Genomic DNA, 24,963 nt, shown 5'->3' on the forward strand with positions numbered 1-24,963 from the left:
TTTTTAAATTCGACTTTCAAAACTCTGAACTTTCAACGATATTTCATTTTCAATTCTGAACTTTCAGCAATGTTTTATTTCAGATCTCTTTCTCAGAATAAAACTTATTGGTTGTACCAATAGGCAATAGGCATCATAGACACGGACACGGACACGAAGTATGAAACACAGCACTACTTGGGCACCATGACTAAACAGCTCCAAAAAATTAAAACACAGACACGAGATAGACACCACTATTATTAATATAATAACATATATTTATTATATAGAAAATATTAACTTTGTTAAAATATTATTATATTTCTGAATAAAAGTTAATAAAATTCTCATTAATATTTGAGAAAAAANTGTCTCTACCTAAATTTCCAAATAATTCAAGTCAATTTGAATATTCCTCCAATGACTTCAAATGTCTAAAAAAATATATATTTACGTTGTTTCTCTTTCGCACCTTATCACATTATTTTTGTATGACCAAGAGTCCAACAGAAGAGTTAAAAATGTCTTTTTAAGAAAGAGTCAATGATAGAAATTTGTATGGCCAACAAATAATGTTCCTAATTTTTCTTTCTCCTGTTAAAATCATGATAGGGATTCATATGACCAGGAAAAAAAAATCTTAGGGTAAATTACACTTTTGGTCCTCAAATTATAATGTTTGTGATCGACATTTTGATTTTCAAAGTTTAATTTATGATTGTTGGGGAACAAACCGCAACGAACTTCGATTGTGACTAAATCTAACTAATTTTGTGATTAAATAAATAAAACCTACTTACCGACAATCGCTAAATTCCAAAAAAAATTGTGGAAGAAGAATATCAAATTAATTTGATCCGGAAGCGTGCGAGGCACTGTCCTAAGGCGTATTTCCGTCCTTCGTGCGGGATTAACCGGAAACACCGCCCCAAGATACGACCGGAACCCCTCCTCCTACGGACACGAACGCGGAAGAGGTTGACGAAGCTTCTTTCAACACCCAGCGATAAAACGATCAAATGAAGTGGATGAAATTAGTAAAGAGAAAATTAAAATTAACTCATGAAAAAACTATTCTGTCAATGAAGCTCTCATCCATTCATTCGCATGAACAGGGAGAGGGCCATACGCACACCTTAAATCCAATGAGATAATTAGAACGTTGGATGCCAACTGTTCTTCTCGAAACGGATGCGCGATGGACGCGCGAACGTGCGGGGAGCGGAGCGTGTAGGGAGCCGGATCGCAAGCCGCAACGTCCGAAAAATAAATTCTCCGTTTAATAATAAATTAAATAATATAATGAAAAAATTAATTTAATTAAATAATGAGGATTTTGAACTTTTCATCAACAATGATAACTTCTGGTTAAAACTTTATAAATTATTACAATCAAACTACAGAATCTAATTTACTTGTCTAAGTATTACCGTATTGCCGTTGTGGACGTAATATGACATCTTGCTCATTGTCCTGTCATCATGCATAACAATATCACATCATTTGCATATTTGCGACACATTGATATTTATTCAACTAAATTGGGATGTGGAGTTTGATTGCAACAACTTAGATAATTCGAGTGACACATTATAACAAATTAAAGTTTGAGGATCAAATCGTATAGCGTGTCTCATGGTTTGAGACCAAAATTGTAATTTAGCTTTTTTGTTTTTAGGCACCTTCTAAAGATTCTTTTTCCAGTCATATGAATACCTATCATGATTTTGATAGAGAAACCAAAAACCTTAGAAACATTGTTTGTTGGCCATACAAATTCCTATCATTGACCCTTCCTTCAAAGAATAGGTATTTAAGGGAGGATAACGGATCGGATACGATCGGATATTTGATGAAACGATATCTGCATTTTTTTTTTTTTTGAATATAAATTCGGATGGGTATATATTTCAAATGCTAGATTTTTGTTATTATATCTACTAAAAATGAATTTGGGTACGACCAAATACTTCGTAGGATTTGAATATGGATCTGATTTGTATTTGGGTATTATTTTAATGAGAATCAAGACATTATTATTGTTTGGTTTAGAAAAATTAAATTGTCCAAAAAATTTATTTAAAATAGAATCACAATTTAAAATATAAAATTAGATTACACACTCAAAAATAGAAAATTTAAAATTTGAATTTTAATTCATTAATTTGTATTTGAAATTTAATTCTGTAATTTTGTTAGTTCAAATTTGAATTCAAAATGGTGCATTTAATTCACAATTTAAATAATGTCAAAATTAAAATTTTAAAAAACTAAATTTTAATTATAGGTTAAAATCAAACTTTAAAACTATATCTAAATTTAAAAATCAAACTTATAATTATATTTAAAAACAAACTACACCCCTGACCTGAGGATCTAGCCCCATACCATGTAAATTGTGAACTACATCACACTCTTTGTTATTCACCTACAAAATTTAATTNAAAAATTTTAAAAAAATAAATTTTAATTAAAGGTTAAAATCAAATTTTAAAACTATATCTAAATTTAAAAATCAAACTTATAATTATATTTTAAAACAAACTACACCCCTGACCCTGAGGAGCTAGCCCCATACCATGTAAATTGTGAACTACATCACACTCTTTGTTATTCACCTACAATATTTAATTATTAATAGTATTCTAGCCTAGTTCCAATAACAAATATACATATTAATTGTTCATTATTCATATTTGTATTCAATTTTTTGGATATCCGAACAATTTTAAATTCTTTGAAACTATATCAGCATCCGTATTCGACTTGATCCAAATATTATTAAATATGTATGTGATAAGGCCGGATATTATCTCATCCATTTTCGACGCTAGAGATGCAAACGGAGCAGATCTAGAGGCAGAAAGGGTCCCCACGTCCCGCTCTGTTTCTTGTCAAGTCGAGGTTGATTTGAAGCAGTTTAACTTTTATCCTATTTTGGCGCCCACATACCGTTCCATTCGGGGCGAATCAGGACCGAAACGAACTTTTGGTGGAGTTTACTTTTCACTTGTCTATTGGTCTTTTTTGATCCCGCAAATTCCAACACGAGGCAAGACGAAAGAGTATACTCCACTACTAGTCCCAAAAGAGACAAAAGAAGAAAGGATATATTGCACTATTAGCCCTTCAATTTTTAAATTCGACTTTTAGAACTCTAAACTTTCAACGATGTTTCATTTTCAATTCTGAACTTTCAGCAATATTTTATTTCAGATCTCTTTCTCAGAATAAAACTTATTGGTTGTACCAATAGGCAATAGGCATCACAAACACGGACACGGACCAGATGTATGGAACACGGCACGACTTGGACACGATGACTAGACAGCTCTAAAAAATTAAAACACAGACATGAGATAGACACCACTATTATTAATATAATAATATATATTTATTATATAGAAAATATTAACTTTGTTAAAATATTATTATATTTCTGAATAAAAGTTAATAAAATTCTCATTAATATTTGAGAAAAAAAATTCTCCTTTATACATAATTTATTTATATTGTCCACAAAAATTTATATGCATTCATCAAAACGCCAAAATATCCATAAACTTCCAATAACATTTTGGTTTAGGTCTCCTACTAGAATAAAATTTTTTGTTTGTACCTGCTTCATCTATGGCTATGTTTGTTTCGTCAAAAGTAGAGAAATATCCATTTTCACTGCTTCGTTTACTGCTACTTCACCTTCTGTCGAAACTCAAACTCTCCAAAATAGCATAATTACTTCGTCCCACCTCAAGCCTAAGTTAATTACGAAAAACAAAAAGAGTAAGAAAAGGAATAAAAAAATATTAATTTAACTCTCACACTTCTAACATTTATGTCATTAACTTCCTGCTATAGGAATAACCAAAATGGGAGAACTCGAGTTACACAACTATACAAATAAACACCAAAAAAAAAATAATAATATTTTTTACCGGAACTATAATTCATCCGTAAGTCTATCTAAATCTGAACTTCACTTTTGGTGAAACAAGAAAGCCCTATATGCCTAGACGCCACGACTCTGTGACATCCCAATAGTCCCATATTGAATAAGAATAAGATTGTGACTGTACATATAAGACATCATGAAGATTAATAATAATAATAATTAGATTTAAGTACTTTAAGCAGATAGTTTGAGTCTAATAAATTATTATTGCTACCAAGTCGTGTCTATGTTGTGTACTTCATCGATTTTATACTTCAAATTTTATAAAACCAAACAACTTTATCAAACTTAAAAGTTTAAGGGCCATAACAAAATTTGAATCCAAGTTCCCTGAAAAATAAGTATAACAATTAACAAAGTAGAATCAAGGTAATTTTGTCACCCACGCTCATTATATGCGAAAGGAAATATAATTCATGAGTTTTAAGAACTAAAGTAGGATCGAACTAGAGATTGAATCCAAGTTCTCTTTTTATTATCCATTTTACTAATTTTTTCGTTAAATCAGTGACAAAGTTAAAACTAAATGATACTAAAGTGAATATTCGATAAACCTAGATAGGGTATCTGAAATTTTTTGTTTATAATTTAACGAAATATTAATGGAGGAAAAAAAAATAAGTGACAAAGTTAAAACTAAAGGGTACTAAAGTAAATATTCGATAAATCTAAATAAGGTATCAGAAGTTTTTTGTATATAATTTAACGAAATATTAACAGAGGAGCCGACAAAAAATGAAAAATGAAACCACAGAGTACTAAATTGATGAACTTTAAACCACATGATACTAAAGTAAGAAAGTGTAAAACCACAGAGTACTAAATTAATACACTTTAAATGAAGAGTATTAAAAATGCGAAACTACATGGGTGGTATTTGAAGTTTTCTCAAAAAAGAAAAAGAAAAGTAGAAACTTCCAATAGCTCCCATGCAATTCAGCAAACTTTTACTTTGTTGTCTAGTGGTTTAAGAAATTAACGCTTAATTTGCTCTCCTGTACTTTTTTTAAAAAAAATTTATCTATTGTAAGGACCTGCAGTTAAATTGGATAACAAAATGGTATAATTTACAAATGATAAGGTAATAATATAATGAGTCCGGCTGCTATACTTTTATGAGTATAGAGCCTATTGTACTCATAAGTTTTTGGCCATTAGATCTACCCTTTAATCATTTTCAACCGTTAGATTATACTATTAAACCAACCACCCACTCAACCCTAGGGGGTCCACTATCAATCTAACCGTAACCACTTTCATCCTAACCACACATTTTTTCATCTGAACGGTCAAAAATTTATGAGTACAAAGGGCTCTATACTCATATGAGTATAGTAGGCCTAGCCATAATATATAATACTTTATAATTAAATTACAGTCCGGTAAAATGGAGCATATTACCAGCAAATAATTTTAACTTCACTTCTTATTCTTGTTACAGTTTAGAGCAAAAAATGTTGCCTATACCTATCCAGTGTTAGATCACACATTCCATATCCTAATTTCACTCCAATTAGGGTAAAACCTTTTCTCTATCTAGGAATTACACAATTCGATTGAAAATATGAAGTGAATGGAACGCTGACGAATTCATAGTGCACAAGGTCTCTTTGTTTCATCCAAAGTGAAAAGAATTTGAACTAATTTTTAGCCATAAATATCTACTTTTATTGTTTGGTTCATTAAAAATTATGTTTAGTCTTTCCAGGTAGTCGTAATTGGCTTCACTCGGGCTTGTGGTGAAACAAATTATGGGAGGAAAATTGATAGAAATTTTTCGCCGAAAGAATGGGAGAGATCTACTTCCAAGACATCAAAATGAAAATTTTTGGTGAAACAAATACAAAAAATGGGAGAGATCTAGTTCCAAAACATCAAACAAACAGCAATGAAAAAATAATTTTTACTTAAACTTCAATTCAATTGAAAGTCATTTTCAATCTAAAAATCAGCTGTGGGCAGAGAAACAGAGCCAAAGATATGGATGGATTAAGTTCATGCAATAATCTTATCAGTAAAAGTGGAAAGTGAAAAGTGAAATTTTTCCACAGTATTTAAAATGGTATAAGAGCAGAAGATCTGAAATTCGAGTTTCACTTGATTCCTCAATTTATTTAATTTTCTCTCAATCAATTCAATTTCACGTTTGGGCATGTTAAAAAGTCTCAAGTGTGGATTAATATAAACAATATTGTAATCGTTTCACTTTCTAAGTAAGCAGAGATCACAGTGTTGGGCGATGTAGATCATATCATCTTTATCAATTCAAGTCGATAGGCCATATTCCCAATGCCACTTTCATGAAAAAAAAAAAAAAAAAATTCTGGAGAACATGCGTGAGGAATAATGTTGAGTTCGAATTCTGCTAGGCGCATTACTTTGTTTAATTTTCTCCTATTAAATTCAATTTTACATTCTAAACTTATCAAAAAATCTCAGATGTTTAATCTATTTGTTTCACATTATTAAGCTTCTGGAGAATAATAATTATCGATAAACTATTTTACAGTAGTTATAAAGAATTAAAGAAGAAATTGTTGAACAAACGTTGGAATGCCGTGCCCACATCTTTTCCTATCAGGCCAGGATTGCATTGCAAACTAGTACAACAATGACAAGAGTTAAAAAGACTCACTATCGATACATCTAATTAACAACGTAAAATTTCTGTTTATTATAAAAATAAAAAGCTAACAATAATTACAAAGTTGATAAATTTCAAGAACAAATATAGGAAAACAGCTAAAACACAGCACAAATTTTATTTATCCACCATTTCATATACTGATTGCTCAATTTCCCCACCTCCTCATCAACCTAGCGTGAGTTAATGCGACTGCAACATAAAGCCTATCATACATGGTATCAATCAAATTGAAATAACCATACCTGAAAGATTTGCTGATTAACAAAGCACCACAAATCGCCCAAAATCCCGTGATAAATCCCAAAATCACACTGACAGAGAGCCATAATCTTTCAAACTTGTCGAATCTATCTGCAGTCCCTTCGCTTAAATCGTGAACTGATTCATTTGTAGAGCAATTTTTAGTAGTCGGTGGTCCACAAAGATATGGATTGCCAATGTAAATGGACGGGTCAGGAAGGGTTTGCAGTTGATTTCCTGTCGGAATTGGTCCTGATAGATTATTGTATGATAAATTTAAGTGATTCAAATAAGTCAATGCGGAGAGACTTTGTGGAATAGTGCCGGAAAGATTGTTCATTCGAAGGTCAAGAGATTCCAAAGACTTCATTTTGCCGATATTCTCTGGGATATTTCCTGATAAATGATTTCGCGACAAATTTAAGTTTTGCAGTGCCCACAAATCTCCAATCTCGTCAGGAATCTCCCCAAATAAATTATTATCAGAAAGATCTATGCTCTCCATGAGGTCGAGAATGTTCGAAAAGAGTCGTTCGGCCCCTTTAATAACAAACAAAAAACTAGCTGAAAAGCCAAAGAATGTTCCTTGCTCTAATTCTTCCGTACCTTTTGTCTTTCCACCTTTTTGCAAAGCCATCCAACTGAAATTGCCAATAGACCGGGGTATAATTCCCGATAGATTGTTATGAGATAGATCCAACACTTGAAGATATCTAAGCTGTAGAACTTGTGGGGGAATGCTACCAGAAAACATATTTGAATGCAAGCCAAGAATCATGAGGGATGACAAATTTTTTTCACCAATCCATGTTGGTATTGCTCCGGAGAACTTGTTATGCCCAAGGTCAAGAAAAATTAACTGTCTACAATATTGCAAGGAAGAAGGAAATTCTCCTGACAAGCTATTGTTGTCCACATTTAATAATGACAAACCATCTAAATGACAAATAGAGTCAGGGATGCTCCCAGAAAGATTATTGTTGGACACATCTATAATAAATAGACTCATCTCTTGTATTCTCCCTAAACATTGAGGAAGTTCTCCAGATAGGTTGTTCCTTGATAGATCGAGAAGCATTAATTCAAGTGATTTGCATAAAGAGTGTGGTATAGTACCATCAAAACTATTATTAGAGAGAACCAAGTAATTTAAATCTGGTAATATAGAGGATGGTAATGGACCTTCAAAGAAATTATTAGAGAGATCCAAAAACATAATAGTAGGCGGTAAAGACGGCAATGGGCCTTCAAATTGATTAAAGCTCAAATTCAACGAGTTTATCATCGTTCGGTCCAATGGTAATGGCAAATTCCCCTTGATCTGATTATTGGATAAATCTAAAATTTCGAGTTGTGTCTGTCCTTGCATCCAAGTTGGAAATTTCTGTGCCAGCCGGCACGACGCCAATCCAAGTTCTTTGAGTTGGAAAGAAGGAACCCAATTATCACTAAATTGAACCGTTATGGAGTTATTTGAAAGGTAAAGTTCTTTTATTCCTCCAAGATAATTAAGTTGGACCTCAGATATTACACCCTCTAATGAATTACTAGAAAGATCCAAATATGTAATATTAGGAAGCCTCCATACTCCTACTGGGATGGTACCGGTGAGTGAGTTGTGCCTCAAATCTATAGTAGTTAGACTCATCATTTTTTCTAGCCATCCTGACAAATTCCCGTTTAAATTGTTTAGCGGCAAATACAAGTTTTGTAGCTTATAAATTGTGCATCCTCCCAACGGGTCGATCCATTCTGAAATATCCCCACTGAAGCCAATTTCGTCCAAATCCAAAGTAATCAAGTTGCAAAGCTTGCGGAATGCTCTTGAAGACATACCTTTGAAATTATTACCATGTAACGAAAGAACATTGAGGGATTCCAAGCAGCTAAATTCATCATGAATAAATCCATGTAATGTGTTGTATGAAAGGTCCAGATGAGTGATGCGACTAAGATTCCACAGCCATTTAGGTAAGGTAGAGTTGATGAGGTTAACACTTAGATCAAGCACTTTGAGAGATGTAAAGTTGACGTACGACAGAGACGTGGGAATTCCAGAAAGAAAACAGTCTTCCAAATGAAGCACTTCTAAGGATGGAAGCATGTTTACTACTTGGAGCCAATTTGGAACTGTACTCAAATTCACTATACTCATATCAAGATACTTCAAAGAAGACAGATGGGTGAGCCACCACATGTTATCTACACTAATCAGGGGAAAAATAGAATTTTGTGCATTGAGATCGAGATAGCGGAGATTTGATAGATTTCCAAGTTGAGCAGGCACGATTCCATTGAACCATGCATTGGAGAGGTTAAGATATTTCAACTTTTGCAAAGAACCTATATGCGTGGGAATGCTGTTACCGTAAAAATTATTCATGCTAAGATCTAAATGCTTTAGATCACTCAAAAGAGACAAAGATGGTTTGATCTCACCACTCAATGATAAATTTCCAAGTTTGAGCTTCACAACATGGCTCGTCGTATTGCTGCAGATGACTCCCGCCCATTTACAACAATCGCGGCCTTCCCATGAAGACAAGAAGTTGTATGGATCGGTTAGACCAGCTTTAAAGCTGAGAAGTGTGTTTCTCTCTCTCTCAATGCACCCCATTGCCCTAATTGCTTGGATACCCAGAATCAAAAGCAAGAAAGAAAGAATAAAAGAAGCCATGCATGCTATGTTTGCTCCAAACAAATGGGCTAGTAATTGGTTGTTGAGTGCATACACACTCACACAAATTGCCACACTATTTATTGATGAGAACGTGAAAACAACCTTTAAATTTTAGCATAGTATTCTTCGAAAGAGTCTTCTCTGTAACATATATATATTTATTAATTATAGGAATATAGGCTTACTTGGAAAGTGTAATAGATATACTCTATCCGTACTATAATTCTAGTGAGCTATATAAGATCGCAAAGAACAAATTAAAAATAATACAATTACTTCATATTGTATTATATTTTACAAAAATTCTGTTATTATATTTGCATACGCTATATATTTTACTTTTTAATTATATGTTATTATTTTAATATAGACGGAGAATAGTCTCGTTTACTTTGGTCGATGGGGTTGCCCTCGTATTTAATCCAGTGATGCATGACATTATTCATTTGAAATTTTTGGCGTAGATTTTTCGATTCCAACTTACCTTTCACATTTACGGTGGGATAAGTAATTAATTAATTTATTATTTTAAGTAGACTTTTCTTGTTGGGTGGTGTATATATAAGCATAAAGTCACTTTTATGTATGCATGTGCAGTTGCGTTTGCCCAGAAATTATTGCATGCGCATGGTGTATGGATACGCCCCATAAACCTATGGGATAATTTTGATAAAACATCAGTTGGATCTCCCCAACGAGGCCTCACTGGGGAGCCCTCGATCCTCTGCTGCCATGTGTTAATTTTATCTGGATCCAAGTTGCATGGTACACAAGATGTTTATAATACTTAAATAAAGAATAAGATATTTTTTAACTATAGAGGAAAGAATTATAACCCTCGGTAGAGACAAAACTCAGCAAATCGATCGGGCTCCTTATAAACGAGGTTTTGTCGGAGAGTTCCTCACTGAAGTTTTTTTGGATAATTTCTAAGGTTTTTAAATCTGATACCAATCACGACCCGAAAATAATGCAGGATCACGAATCACTAGTTGAAATAGAGGTTCGACTGCTGGTTTGAATGATTTCAGCACAATGTTATGAACATCTAGTTGTTAATTTTTAATATTTATATAATAAAAAAATATATATTGTTTAATATATTTATGTTATTTTTATGATGAACCTGCATTTGTACGTACCCTTGTAAAGTTGCGAAAATTTCTATGTGCTCTTCATTTCAAATATACCCCTAAAAAGTTTTTTTTTAATTTATATTACCCTATTTATTGCAAAAACATTGGGTTTTAGGAAGGATATATATATATATATATATATAGAGAGAGAGAGAGAGAGAGAGAGAGAGAGAGAGAGAGTAGGACTGCTGTGCTTTAAGGAGCACGAAGGCCTCCGTGCTCCTGTGCCGTTTTCGATATATGATGACTAATTTGCTTGTTATGCTTAATTTGCTTCAATTAAACGAGCTACTTGAATGAATGCACTCTCACACAAATATTGCTAGACTATTTATTGACGAGGCCGGCCTTGGAAACAACCTTCCTAGAATTTAGCATATCACTTTACCAAAAAATCTTTTCTGTAACAGACATTTTACACAGAAATATCCTTATGTCATTAGCTAATCTGGTCCCAATTCCTGGAATAATCCGTTAGGGGTGGGGTTAACAAACACCATTCTTTGAAAATCTTGTTTGGGGACTAAGGGAGGAATAACCCCTTATCCCCCCCTCCTAACACCCAACCAAACACCACCTTAAGGTTTGTAAGAAAGTTGAAAACTTCATAGGACTATACAGGCAATTGCCCTATTTTTAAATATTATTGTACTATATATAGAGTTAAACTTATATCTAAATTGCATATTGTTAAAAAAATAATGCATATTTATAATTAATAATTAATTAAAATATATAACAAACATAAATTCGTCTGATTTTTGTAAAATTAGATAGGTTCACCTATTCACCGGTTGAAGCACCGAACGGGTCAAAAGGGACACGGATTTTAGAAAATTAAAATGAGCGAGACATTAATCACAAGAAATAAAATGGTCATATTATGACAATTTACATTATGTTAACACTTCTACAACAGTTTTTAGCATGCTATCCGTTTCGTTTATTTCATTTAAAAATAAACTTAGTTAGAAATATGAATCAACTAGGATTCGAACTTAGGACCTCGAATACCAATAAACTTAGTTAGAAATATGAATCAACTAGGATTCGAACCATCAAGCCATTTGCCATTTGCACTAGGAACAGGCAGTACACTTGTACAAAAGTTTGAAAACAAAACCTGCAGGGACCACGTTGCAATATCAAAATATATAGTACTGGGACCATGCCATACGTTTTTCTCTTTAGCATAGTCAAGTCAACATGATAGCTAGGCTCCCTTCAATGAATCAAATTAAGCACGGCAACGACTCAGGTCAAATAAAATTTCACTTTTTCCATTTTATTTACAAAATTTAATAAGTGCATAGAAACATAAGAGTCGTCTTATTAAATTCGCGTCGTTTCTAAAATAGATGGACAGTGTGATTCAAGTATCATTCAAGTATTAGAGGAGATTCACGATGAGTACCTAATCACTTCTTTTACTATTAAAAAAGTGGATATCCTCTTTTAGAAATTTGTGAAGCATATGTTAGCACAACATTATTCAAAGAGTCAAGGATTAAGTGTGGACTAGTTTTGCCCGAATGTGAAGTTACGATTGAAATCGATTTTTAGTTGAACAAGTGAATATTTTTTCTTTCCTATTGTTTGTTTCTATTATCACGCGCGGAGCTAAAGTTTCCTTAGTCCTATAATTTGTTTGCTAAAAAGTCAATAACGTAAAAACTAAAATTCTCAATTTTCTATACTTATTTTATCGAAAACTGTATAATTCCTACCTTTAATTAATATTAAAGGGGCAAAAATAAGTTTCGCCACATTAGTATTTTATTAGTTTTTTTCTCTCTCTTTTTCTGATCTATATTTGACTTGGGCCAACGGTGAGCCAAAATCAGTTACATTATTTAAAAAAGAATTATTATATCACTAGCTAAAACTTTATATTTTTTGCAATTAACCACGTAAGTATATATCCATACAAATACATAATTTGATGATTGTAATAGTAGACGTGGCAAAAATTTATGCCTCCACGTCATTCATTTTCTCTTTTCTGCCTAAAGCCTTTTTTTGCCTTTTCTGACTATTCCTTTTTCTCTTCTGCGTAAAGTCTAACCTAAAAACTCTAAACCCAACCTAAAATCTAATTTTACTCTCTTTCTCATTCCAAAAAATTTTGATTCCTTTCCGAGGTTGGACCAAAAGTTGGACCAAATTGGACCATTTTTCAAGACAGGTGCTTATTCCCGAGGTTTAGCCCCCTTCCCCCCTCTCTCTCTCTCTCTCTCTCTCTCTCTCTCATCTGTTGGCTCCCAGTTTTCTCTCTCTCTGATATGCTGGCTCCTCAGTTTCTCTCTTTTTTCCCCCTCTCCTATGCTCTCTCTCTCTCTTCCCTTCTCCTCTAAATCTTAGCCCCCCTTTCTCTCTCGCTGCCGCCCGAGGTCGGCGTGGGCAGCGGGGGCGTCGAGGGCGGAGATGTCCGCCGCCGAGGGGAGGGCCGACGCGCGGGTGGAGATAGCGCGGCTGCGAGAGGGAGTAGTTGTTAAGTAGCAGGACTTGGTGTTGGTTGAGTCGCATCGTGGGCACTTGAGCGACTGAGCGACGGATCTGGCTGCGGAATCTTCGCGAGACGAGCGCAGTGCGCCATCGAGCCAGGCCGGGTAGGGCCGCCGGCCGCACCTGCCATGCTCGGGGCCTGAGGAGGCGGAGGCGGAGGCGTTCCCCTTCCTCCAGATGGCGTTCGCCCAGGAGGAGAAGGGGCCGGGGCCGGGGCGACGCGCGGCGAAGATCCCGTGGTGGATCAGGAAGACGGCGTCGATCTGTCCCATCTACGGTGGCTCGCGCGTGTTGCTCGCGTGGTTCGCGGGGGAGGAGGCGCTGCAGCTGGAGGCGCTGGACGACGAGGACGTCATCTGCGGGTCCCACGCCACGATCGAAGGGTTCCTGCCGCTCCATGTCGACGGCACCACCTGCAACGGGACCGGCCCGAGCCCGAGTCGATGGATGATCGCGCGGGTGAGGCGGAGCCGGTGGGGGACGGACCCGCTCTTCCTCCGGACGTACAGCTGTGTGGCCGTAGGATCGAACGGGGACGACCTGGATCTGATGGCGGAGCCTCTGCTACGTGGAGTGGGGGAGTGGGGGCGGCGCCCCTACAAATACTGTTCGGTGGTGAGGCGACACACCGGACGCATTACTCGACGACACACGGGACGTATTTTAGCGACATTCGGGAGGCCAACAGGCTGCTACAGCACTACAACCAACATTGTTGATCAGTTTGGATTTGATATTAATATTCCACTATTAGATTTATCAAATCTAATTAAGTTCCACTGTTAATCAATAACAAAATCTCAACCAACATATGTATACATTAATCATACTTTCGAGACAATAGACGTGGCATAATTTTATGCCTCCACGATCCTTTCATTTTTTTTTCTTTTGTTTCTTCTGTCTAAAACCCAACCCAGCCAAGATTTGACTCCTTACTAAGATTTGATCAAATTGGTTTCCAAGATATTAGTTCCTTATCAAGATTTGATCAGATTGGTTCTAAAAATACTCTTGAGGTTTTTCAAGACAGTTCCAACTTCCCAACGTTTGACCAGATTTGACCAAAATGAATCATTCTTTTTCTCTTATTTTTTTGTTACTCTACTCCGTCTTGTCTGTTTTCTTCTTTTCGAGAGTGTATCTCATATACACTAAAAAAAAGAAAAAACGATCACAACTTTTTATCTGTTTTTATTTTTTTTATTTCTGATATTTTTTTTTATTTTTCTCAACAGAAAGTTTAAAATACTTTTTTTTTATAATAAAAAATATTATTATCTAAGTAAACCTCAGATTTTTTTTTTCTTTAATTTTTGTTTTTTCTGTCACAATTTTTTTAAAGCATATGATCCAATTTTTATTATTTAATTATAATTTTTCTTAACTAAAAATACAATATCTAGGTGAATCTCTTTTTGTTAAATAGAAAATGATTACATGCTCCACAATTTCTTTGGGGTACATGTATTCTTCTTCTTATCTTGGTAAAAAAAAACACAACATTTAGATAAATCTTTTTTTTGTTTACTTACTTTTAACTATAATTCTTTTGTTTTATATTTTATTTAACTATAATATAAAATTAATCCTTAATCGCAGCGAAGCGCGGGTTCTATACTAGTATTCCATCAATTTAAAGCGATTAACATTAGTCAAATTATTAAGAAATAATAAAGAGCACATGCCAGCTATATACATGAGTCTCAAATCAGCGTTTCTTATTTGATATAGCTTAATGAACTTAAAAAGATTCAGCTGATTTTTTAAATAAAACAGATCAATTCATCAATTTATTGGTGAAACCACGAATGGGTCAAATTGGGTTTTAAGCCTCTGGTTTTTCTAGGTTGAACCAAACTAGTTTGGACACTAGATCATAGTTCGATAAGAGCGACTAACCGGTGAGAACCAAATTTTAAAATATTAATAATTTCATTTGTATCTACTATCTAATTAATCCATAATTACATAAATGTTTATCTCAAACTATCAATATTAAAATATCTCTATAATTTAAGAAAAATATCAAAAAAACTGGTGAAAATTATCTTTAATATTTACCAAAATTTTCAGTTTACCCTTTATCTATTATTAATAAATTTTTAATATATACAAAATTGATACTAATTCATTGAAACAAATTAAACGATATAAATACTTGACAAAAAATATCAATTTAGTATAAACAAAGTAAACTAAAGAATTTATTTCCTAAAAAAATATATTATATTAGTTTTTAATTTACCATTTTTATTTAAGAATTACATAAGGACCGGACAACATTAAATTAAACAAAAAATTAAACTTGAGTAGACGAAAAGGATTTTCAAAGATTAAATCATGAGTATGGACTTGCAGGGACCAACCTGCAATATCAAAATAGTACAGGGACTATCCCACTGGTTTTGCTCTTATTAAAGCATTGCTAGTCAAGTCAATAAGATAGACACCTTTCAATGAATCAAATTTATAAACACGGCAAAGACTCAGGTCAAGTGAACTTTTATATTTTTTCATTTTATTTACAAAATTTAAGAACTGCATAAAAAATGAGAGTTGGATCCTCTTTTAGAATTTTATGTAGCACATGGTAGCAAAGATTATTAAAAGAATCAACGATACAGTGCGTGCTAGTTTTGCTGAAAGAGAAATTTAGACTGAAATAAATTTTTAGTCGAACTAAAGTTTAAGTGAAAATTTCTTTCCTATTATTTGTTTTCATTATTGTGGAGTTGAAGTTTCTTTAGTTGCTTGTCAAAAGTCACCAACGTAAAAGTAATATGCGTGTATCATTTATCAAACATAGTCTACTATTGATGGTTTCGACAATCAAAAATATTTGAAGTTTAAAATTATTTATTCTAAAATGGTATCTAACCAAACTAAAAATTCTGAAAATGTAATTCCACATTTATTGTCCCTAACGCAAGGGGCAAATGGCTTGATGGTTGGTACCCGAGGTCTCGAGTTCGAATCCTAGTTTATTCATATTTTTAGCTAAATTTATTTCTCAATGAAATAAATAAAACGAATAGCATGCTATCTATCTCTCAAAAAAAAAAAAAAAAAAAAAAAAAAAANGCAAGTCTTGATCCAATCTCACTAGGGACTGTGAACACACCCGTCCCGCTTGTCGAAGCGAACCCGTATTGTAGTATCCTTATATATATATAATGCCACGTGCCTCCATGCATGTATTTCATGCTTATCTAATTAGGGGGTTGTACATGCCTCCTTACTTAAAATATCCTCCCTCTCTGTCTCTGGAGCCATACGCGAGGAGGAGGAGCTTGGGTGGAGCGTTCGTCGCCGACGTCGCATCGCCGAGCCGTTTGAGCGCACGTTTGTCGCCGTAGCGTCGCGTGGAGGCCGGGCGAGGGTGCGTTTTTATCGTCCTCAATGTCGCACCGGCGCTGGATTCGCTGTCGATGTGGGTACCTAACTTTCCTCCTTGGATTACTTGAACGCACGGTTTTGAGCTCGCGTGCTGATTTTACTGATTTTCAGCATCGACCGTCAGTGTTTTGGCTCGTACTCGGCGTAGGAACGTCGGATTTCGACGGGACTTGGTTCGTTGGATTCAGAACTTCGAGAGGAATCCACGAAGCCCTTATTTGCTGGATTTGGTGAAGGTTTGCTAGGTCGTATCCCTATTTCTTTCTGCTGCTGCTGTTTTGGGTAGAATTGATGCTTAATATGGGTTTCTATGTTTAGACCCGTGGAGCGTGTTGTCGTTGGTTCGGGGAGCTACGCCGAGCTTGACAGGGACTCCGGTGACCTTCTTCACCATCGGGGATTTGCGATTAAGGTGGGTTAATCATCGGTTTACTCCTAAGTGCCTATATAGTCGACATGTAATTGTGGAATTATCTTGTGTGGCGCAATTACTCGGTTCATTGATTTAGTATGGTTAATAATCTGAATTGGAGCTGAGTTATTATCTTTGGATATATATATACATGTTGGACTTGGATAAGACTTAGGAGAAAACTCGCGATTATGATCGTCATATATTTAAACTACCTGATTTAGCCCTAGGAGCCGTTGTATTATTTTATACTGTAACAGTATCTCCATAGTGAGTATTCCAGATAGTTTAGCTTTCAGTTACGCTCGTGCCGGGATGCCGAATATATTTTTACAGTAGCGTTCAGGCTGTTCCGGACTGTTGGGTGCCGTCGGGGTTGACGGTGGACCCGTATCGCCTTTTTGGCGTCGGATTGTGCCGAGAGCACGTTACCTGTTGGTTGTTAGACCAGTTTGAGTCGGTTACTGGACTTTGGCTTTTGAGAGCCGATTGAGCTCGACAGAGATACGCTGCATACTCGGTTGGGTAGCTCCCACGAGTGCCACTCCGAAAACGGGCGTTGTGTTTTCGCGTTGGTGTCGCTCATGCCGGTTGGACTTGCTCTCCACGGACTAGTAGTGTGGAGGTAGCTGGATAGTCACAACTAGGCAGGGACGGCTGTGTTCACAGTCCCAGGGACGGGTATGCTTACAGTCCCGATTGGATTGGGTCAGATTTGACATTTTCTATAGTTGGTTAGTGTAGAGCATGATAGTGTAGTGATAAATAGCGGTAGATTTTATTCCTGTATTTACTACTATCCTGTCTCCCTTCTGTAGATTTCGTGGGTGGACCGATGTTGTTTAGGGCCGCACCCACTGAGGACTACTTGTTTTTACAGTAGTTCTCACGCCAAGTTGTTACCCCTGTTTTGCAGAGCCACAGGTTTCGGCTGCTGCGCCTTCCGCGGATCAGGATCGAGGCAAGGGCGTCGCGAGTTAGAGCCCTACCCGACGAGCTGAGCTAGAGGCACTCCTACTGCAGGTAGACGTTTTGTTTCAAGTTTATGTACATAGCATACTTAACTCGCCAGTGCGAGTAGCTCTGTATTTTGGATTTGGGCTATGTATATGAAACTTAGTTTGTTTAGTATTTGTCTACTCGAGCAGCTCTATACTACTGTTTGTAGTATTGTATGCTTACAGGTACTGTTGTCGCATCGTATACAGGAAAAATTTCTTTGTATACGGCGGATTTGTCGGCGTGCCTGGGGAACGAGACATCCGGGGCGTGATAGTCTAAACACCCCAATAGTCCCATATCAGGTAGGAATAGAGTTGTGACTGAGTATATAAGAGACCATAAACAATAATAATTAATAATTGGAAAAACTTCNTAACATGTTTGTAATTGCATAAATGTTTGTCTTAAACTCTATTCGTGGTTTCAACCAAAAGTTTATAATATTAATAACTTCATTTGTATCTCCCTTCTAATCCGTAATTACATAAATGTTTGTCTTAAATTATCAATATTAAACATATCGCTACAATTTAAGGAAAATATCAAAAAACGTAGTGAAAACTATCCTTAAAATTTACCAAAATTTCACTTTAATTACGTACCCTTTATCTATTATTCATAAATTTTTAACTAAATTTAGTATCTTTACTAACTTTAAAATATTATAAATTCAGTTGAATATATACAAGATTGATACTAATTCATCAAAACAAATTAAACTACGTAAAAACTTGACAAAAAATATCAGTTTAATTTAACCAAAGTAAACTAAAGAATTTAGTCCCTTAATAAAAGTGCATATTATATATTAGTTTTTAGTTTACCATTTCTATTTAAGAATAACATGAGGACTGAACAATATATTATTCATAATTAGGGCAACAAAACTTGCAGGGACCAACCTGCAATATCAAAACAGTACAGGGACTATCCCATACTTTTTTCTCTTTAGCACAGTCAAGTCAATATGACAGAGACCTTTCAGTTAATGAGTCAAACAATTAAACAGCACAAAGACTTAATTAGGTCAAGTAAACTTGTACATTTTCCATTTTATTTATGAAATTTAATAAGTGCATAAAATTATATAAGTGTCCTTTTTCTAAATTCGTTGTTTTTCATAAAATAGATGAACTGTGTGATTGAAATGTGAGATGAGATTCACGATGAGTCACTAATCATTTCTTTTACTACTGAAAAAGCGGATCCTCTTTCAGAAGTTCGTGAAGTACATGGTAGCAAAGCATTACTAAAAGAATGGGTTAGTTTCATATAGTTCCTGCAAACAAAATAATTACAAATATATTTTTATAAAGTTCAATTTTTATATGTTGTTTTTTTAAAAAATTTTAATATTTTCAAATATATCCGTCTGGTTTATTACTGTTAAACCACTGTTTATTTTATAACTGAAATGACCTTTTTGCCATCATAGATATGTCCCTCTAAAAATTTCAACTGTTAATTAAAAATAGGTAAAAAGGTCAATTCACCTCATTGATTAATTAGGATTATAAGTATTTTACATATAGTTAACTAATTTTTTCTAACAAATCTTAACGGTTAGGATATATCTGAAGATATTAGGTCTTTTGCAGGGAATTGTATAAAATTAACCTCTAAAAGAATCAGCGATTAAGTGCGTGCTTGTTTTGCCGACAGTGTTGTTTAGATTGAAATAGATTTTAAGTCGAACCGGAGTTTAAGTGAAATTTTTTTTTCTATTATTTATTTCCATTAGTGTGTAGTTGAAGTTTTTTGAGGTTTATTATTTGTTTGCCAGAAAGTCAATGACACAAAAGTTGAAATTTTTAACTTTTTACATTTGTTTCACCTAAAACTATTCAATTCGCACATATTAATATCAAAGGGGGGAAACAAGTTTTCCACATTAATTTTATTATTTTTTTCTCTCTTTTTTTTGTTTTTGATTTCAACCCGTGGTAAGGCAAAGTCAATTATATTATTTGGGAGAGTTTGAATTACAACCGAATTCATATTGCAACGAGGCAAACCTTGAAGGTGGGTATTTATGATCGAAAATCACTTCATTCCTCTCCACTTTCGGCGAAGCAGACACACTGTTAATTTATTTCTTTGCTACAAAAATTTGGTGCTCTGGGGAATTAGGAAAAGAAAAAAAATAATACTATATATGTAATCAAACTTCAGGGTCTATAAAAATGTAATTCAGCGCTAGTTAATTACTATGAATTCCATATTCAAATGGGTTCAGATACATAACCTTAATTTAGCCGTTTTGTAAAACAGTCCCTTGAACTTTCAATTCTCTCAATCACATACCTTTTATAATTTTATGAATTACTTATCTCTACAAACCTAATTAACATATTTTATTCAATTCATATTACTCCGCAAATTCATAATTAACTTAAATTTTATACTGAAAAAATCATAAAGTGACTTGAATCACCAAATTGAAAGGTCACATACTGAAAATCAAAATTTTGATAAGTTAGGTATTCGATTGAAAATGGGATATAGTTCAAGCAAGTTTTGTAAACTTTTATTTTTATTTTGTTTTCAGGAAAATAATTTAAAAGTTGAATATGATACTTCATGTTTTAAACATTAATTTTTAACACTTCTTATATAAACTTCTTGATCGGCGAAATGAATAAGATGCCCCGAACAAATAATTTTTACACCCAACAAGGTTTGTACGTTAAATGTATATGACAAAATTAAGAATCGTGCATGAGTTTTGAAAATACTGGTGTAAAAGAAAAGCACTCAAAACAACAAGTCCAATACTTACCAGTATGGGAAACTCCAATTAAGCACCCTATAATATAGCATATTTGTAACTCACTACCGCATAGTTTATATAATGTAGTATTTTCCTTAAGATGGCACTAAAAAGGTGGCAAAATGTTACATTTTACTACGCTATAGTTTAGGACACTCTTTTTAAAAGCAAGTCCTCATAGGAACTAAACTAAAAACAACCCACACAAAAGGTGCTTCTTTCTAAACTACAATATAGACCAAAAATATTCTACACCACGTACGGAAGGGCATTTTTAAGTTTTCCCTCTAAATATTCAAAAATTTTGAAATACCATGTAATTTATTTCTCATAATTAATGCTACTATTGCAATGAAATTATACAAAACAGAAGTGAAATACTAAAAAGACCAACCACACCTTACATTAATAAAGATGCTACTCTTCCAACTACCTCATCTCCTATATCTTTGTCTTGGTCTAGCCAAAGTTACTTTAGTTACAATACAAAGCTGGTCACATACAATATCAATCATAGAGAAATAAGCATTCCTCCAAGCATTATTGAGCAACAAAACCCCACAAAAAACTGCTAAACCGAATAGATATCCCAGTACAACACCAAAGTATATCCATAGCCACTCAAACTTATCCTTAGGGCCTTCATTATCCTCATAATTTATTTCATTTGCAGAACAATTTCTCGTACTCGGTGGCCCGCAGAGATATGGATTGCCGATGTAAATGAATGGATCGTCAAGGGTCTGCAACTGATTTCCTGTTGGAATTACTCCCGAGAGATTATTATACGACAAATTTAAGTGGCTCAGAAAAGTCAGTGCCGAAAGACTTTGAGGAATATCACCGAAAAGCTTATTCATTGCAAGGTCTAGAGATTCCAGTGATTGCATTTCACCGATTTTTTCTGGAATATGTCCAATCAAATTATTCCTAGATAAGTTTAAATATTGTAGTGTATGCAGATCAGTAATCTCATCCGGGATCTCCCCACTTAGATTGTTGTCTGAAAGATCTATGCTTTCAAATAGATAGAGTATCTTCCAAATTGGAAGCTCCTCTCCCTTAATATCCAAGGATATACTAACTGAATAATATACACTGATATTATTAATTCTATCTGTTCTGCCTTGTTTTAAAGCTTTCCAGCTGAAATTGCCGAAGGATCGTGGTAATGGTCCTGATAAGTTATTCCTAGAAAGATCCAAAACTTGGAGAGAGCCAAGTTGTGCAATTTGCTCCGGAATGCCGCCAGAAAACATATTTGAACGTAACTGAAGAACCATAAGAAGAGTTAAACTTTCCCCGATCCAAAATGGTATTGTTCCAGAAAACTTATTATATCCGAGATCAAGGATAACCAAACCTGTGCAATTTTGCAACGAAGGAAATTCTCCAGAGAAACCATTACTATTAAATTTTAGCAGCGAAATATATTTCGACGAGCAAAGGGAGTCAGGGATCCTCCCAACAAGATTATTTGTTGACACATCTATAACAGAAAGGTACTCTTGTGACTTCCCGATACATTCAGGAATTTCTCCTGACAAGTTGTTGTTTGATAGATCGAGAACTCCCAAAAAAGTTGATTCACATAGAGCAGATGGTATACGACCACCAATGTCATTATTTGACAAGAATAAGTATTCTATCTGTGGCAATACAATGTTTGGAAGTACTCCAGTGAAAAAATTATTGGAGAGATCAATGATTAGAAGATTATGTGGTAGAGATGGTAGCGGGCCTTCAAATTGATTTGAGCTCAAATTCAAGTACCATAGCTTTGTAGAGCCCATCAATAATGGCAATCTCCCTTTGATTTGGTTTTCGGAAAGATGTACATAAGAAATAAAATGAGACATATTTCAAAACCAGCTAGGAAGAGTATCTGCAATTTTGCTTTTTGACAAATCCAGCCCTTCAAGTTGCGATTGACTTTTGAGCCATGCTGGAAAATTGGGACCCAGTTGGCAGGAGGCTAGAAAAATCTCTTTAAGTTGGAAAGGAGGAACCCAATCATCGTGAACTCGCACAGTGAGAGCATTCAATGACAAGTCTAAGTATTGTATTTTTCTTAGATAAGAAAGTTCGACATCAGATACGACACCCTCCAATGAATTATTATATAGATATAGATAAATTAAATTTGGAAGTTTCCAAACTCCTGCAGGAATTGAACCACTGAGCAAGTTTGAACCGAGATTTATGTCTGTGAGGCTATTCATTTGTTCGAGCCATCCTGATAAATTCCCTCCGAGGTTATTGTCATTGAGATATAAAGTCTGTAAATTGTTGCGCACACATCGTGGTAGCATCTCAACCCATTCCATGATTTCCCCACCAATATTGAAACTTGACAAATCTAGTGAACGCAAGTTGCATAAATATCTTAATGCTTTCGGATTCATACCTTTAAAACCATTATATCCTAGGAAAAGATTATTAAGAGTGCTCAAACGTAGAAACTCATCAGAAATAACACCATGAAACTCATTGGAGCTTAAGTCAAGATAAGTGATGCTTGTAAGATTCCGCAGCCATGGAGGTAAGGTGGAGTTTATGGAGTTACCTCCAAGATCAAGCACATTGAGAGTTGTAAGATTGAAATGTGACAGAGATGTAGAAATGCCAGGAAGTGAACAGTCAGCCAAATGTAACACTTTCAACGAAGGAAGCATATTTACAGCATGCAACCAACCTGTAGAAGTATTCATATTCACAATGCTCAAATCAAGATATTTCAAGGAAGATAAACGAGTGAGCCACAATATGTCATCTATTCGAAGATTCCTCGGATAAATGAATTCAGAATTTAAATCAAGGTAGTGAAGTTTCGAGAGATTTCCGATTTGAGGAGGTATTGTTCCACTGGAATACGAATTAGCGAGGTTGAGATATCTCAAGTTTTTGAGTGAACCCAAGAATGTTGGGATGCTGGTTCCACTGAAATTGTTCATGCTGACATCTAAGTGCTCTAAATTGGTTAAAAGAAGCAAAGATGGATTGATCTCACCGCTCAAACATGGGCATTCCTCGATGAATATATAACACGAGTTTCTGTTTCGGAGGTTGAGTTTCACAACATGGCCCGTGGCATTGCTACAGGCGACTCCCCTCCATTTACAGCAATCTTCGCCTTCCCACGAAGACAAGAAATTCTGAGGATCGACCAAGCCGGACTTAAACGTGAGGAGTGCGTTCCTCTCTACCTCCATGCAACCGCTCGCCACAACGGCGTCGACGGTTAAAATCCACAGCAAGGAGGAGGAAAGAATAAGATTAGCCATGACGCAGGTCGTTGAGAAAATACACAACATCATAATTAATAAGGGAATTGATCATATGGAGTATTCTATGGAGAAGGCCACCTATTTGAGCCATATATATATATATATAAATGTTATGCATGGTAAGCTATCGCAATTCACATCAAAGTTACGTTCCATTATTGTATGGAGTCATAATTCTCCTGTAGGTCCTACAAAGAAAATTAAGCTACAGTTGTGTGATTTTCATGGTCATACAAATTAATGGCCTGATTAGGATTGCATTGAGCTTTGACTTGAAAATTAATTTTGCTAGAAGCTAATTAATTTTTTAGATTAAAACTGATTCAGAATGAAGTAGTCTTAATTATTACGAATATATAGCATTAATTTGGCCACAAAGTACCAAAAGCTGTTGTACAATATATTTAAAAGTGATTCATAACACGTTTGGTAATTACAAATTAAAAAGTTGTTTTAAATCACCAAATGACAAAAAGTTATAAATGTCAAATATTTATTTTTATATAATTTTTTTAACTAAAATTGTAAGTATATGAGTTTAATACGCATAGTTCATGATTGATGATAAATCTAGTTAAAATATTAAATATATTATTAATACAGTAAAATTTAATTAGTAAGTAATAATTATAAATTCAAGTGAAAACTACAAACCTCTCTAAACCATTGAGGATTTTGAGATTCATACCTAAGGTTTTAAAATTTTGATTTTATTATCTAACTTCATATTTTTTATGATTTCGAGAAAAAAAAAGAAAGAATACTAGAATTGAGTACTCTACAGTAAAAGAGGATTAGAGAATATTCCCAAAAACTAAGAATATTCTGTTATACTATAAAAATTCTCAGCAGAACAAATCAAAGTTACTATTAGATTTCGTATAAATTTAAATTACATACATTTTAAAATTAGATAGCTTAAATAAAAATGTCCAAAGTTTAAGTCTTTTT

General features: G+C 34.4%; 4 protein-coding genes across 4 annotated transcripts; all 4 read right to left on the bottom strand.

Moving 5' to 3' along the window:
* On the bottom strand, positions 6,727 to 7,461 carry LOC109724211 (phytosulfokine receptor 1-like). The gene has a single exon (XM_020252952.1). The coding sequence runs from the start codon at positions 7,456 to 7,458 to the stop codon at positions 6,727 to 6,729; it is 732 nt and encodes a 243-aa protein (XP_020108541.1). The 5' UTR covers positions 7,459 to 7,461.
* LOC109724212 (leucine-rich repeat receptor-like protein CLAVATA2) lies at positions 7,845 to 9,438 on the bottom strand. Its single transcript, XM_020252953.1, has 2 exons — positions 8,004 to 9,438; positions 7,845 to 7,879 (listed from the first exon to the last, which is right to left on the bottom strand). Exons 1-2 carry the CDS (start codon positions 9,436 to 9,438, stop codon positions 7,845 to 7,847), a joined length of 1,470 nt encoding a protein of 489 aa, XP_020108542.1.
* On the bottom strand, positions 21,043 to 22,589 carry LOC109723857 (receptor-like protein 12). The gene has a single exon (XM_020252344.1). The coding sequence runs from the start codon at positions 22,582 to 22,584 to the stop codon at positions 21,160 to 21,162; it is 1,425 nt and encodes a 474-aa protein (XP_020107933.1). The 5' UTR covers positions 22,585 to 22,589; the 3' UTR covers positions 21,043 to 21,159.
* LOC109723856 (leucine-rich repeat receptor-like protein CLAVATA2) lies at positions 22,564 to 24,060 on the bottom strand. The gene has a single exon (XM_020252343.1). It carries the CDS (start codon positions 24,040 to 24,042, stop codon positions 22,588 to 22,590), a length of 1,455 nt encoding a protein of 484 aa, XP_020107932.1. The 5' UTR covers positions 24,043 to 24,060; the 3' UTR covers positions 22,564 to 22,587.

The sequence above is a fragment of the Ananas comosus genome, linkage group 18, assembly GCF_001540865.1.
Source record: "Ananas comosus cultivar F153 linkage group 18, ASM154086v1, whole genome shotgun sequence".
Classification (NCBI taxonomy): Eukaryota; Viridiplantae; Streptophyta; class Magnoliopsida; order Poales; family Bromeliaceae; genus Ananas; species Ananas comosus.

Excerpts from the sequence above, each read along its gene's own strand:
- LOC109724211 (XM_020252952.1), bottom strand. The coding sequence starts at position 7,458 with ATGGCTTTGCAAAAAGGTGGAAAGACAAAAGGTACGGAAGAATTAGAG.
- LOC109724212 (XM_020252953.1), bottom strand. The coding sequence starts at position 9,438 with ATGGGGTGCATTGAGAGAGAGAGAAACACACTTCTCAGCTTTAAAGCT. Across the intron at positions 7,880-8,003 it reads CTCTAATAATTTCTTTGAAG|GAACAACCTATCTGGAGAAC; the intron begins GTCCATTACCAT and ends CGATCTATCAAG.
- LOC109723857 (XM_020252344.1), bottom strand. The coding sequence starts at position 22,584 with ATGTCTCATTTTATTTCTTATGTACATCTTTCCGAAAACCAAATCAAA.
- LOC109723856 (XM_020252343.1), bottom strand. The coding sequence starts at position 24,042 with ATGATGTTGTGTATTTTCTCAACGACCTGCGTCATGGCTAATCTTATT.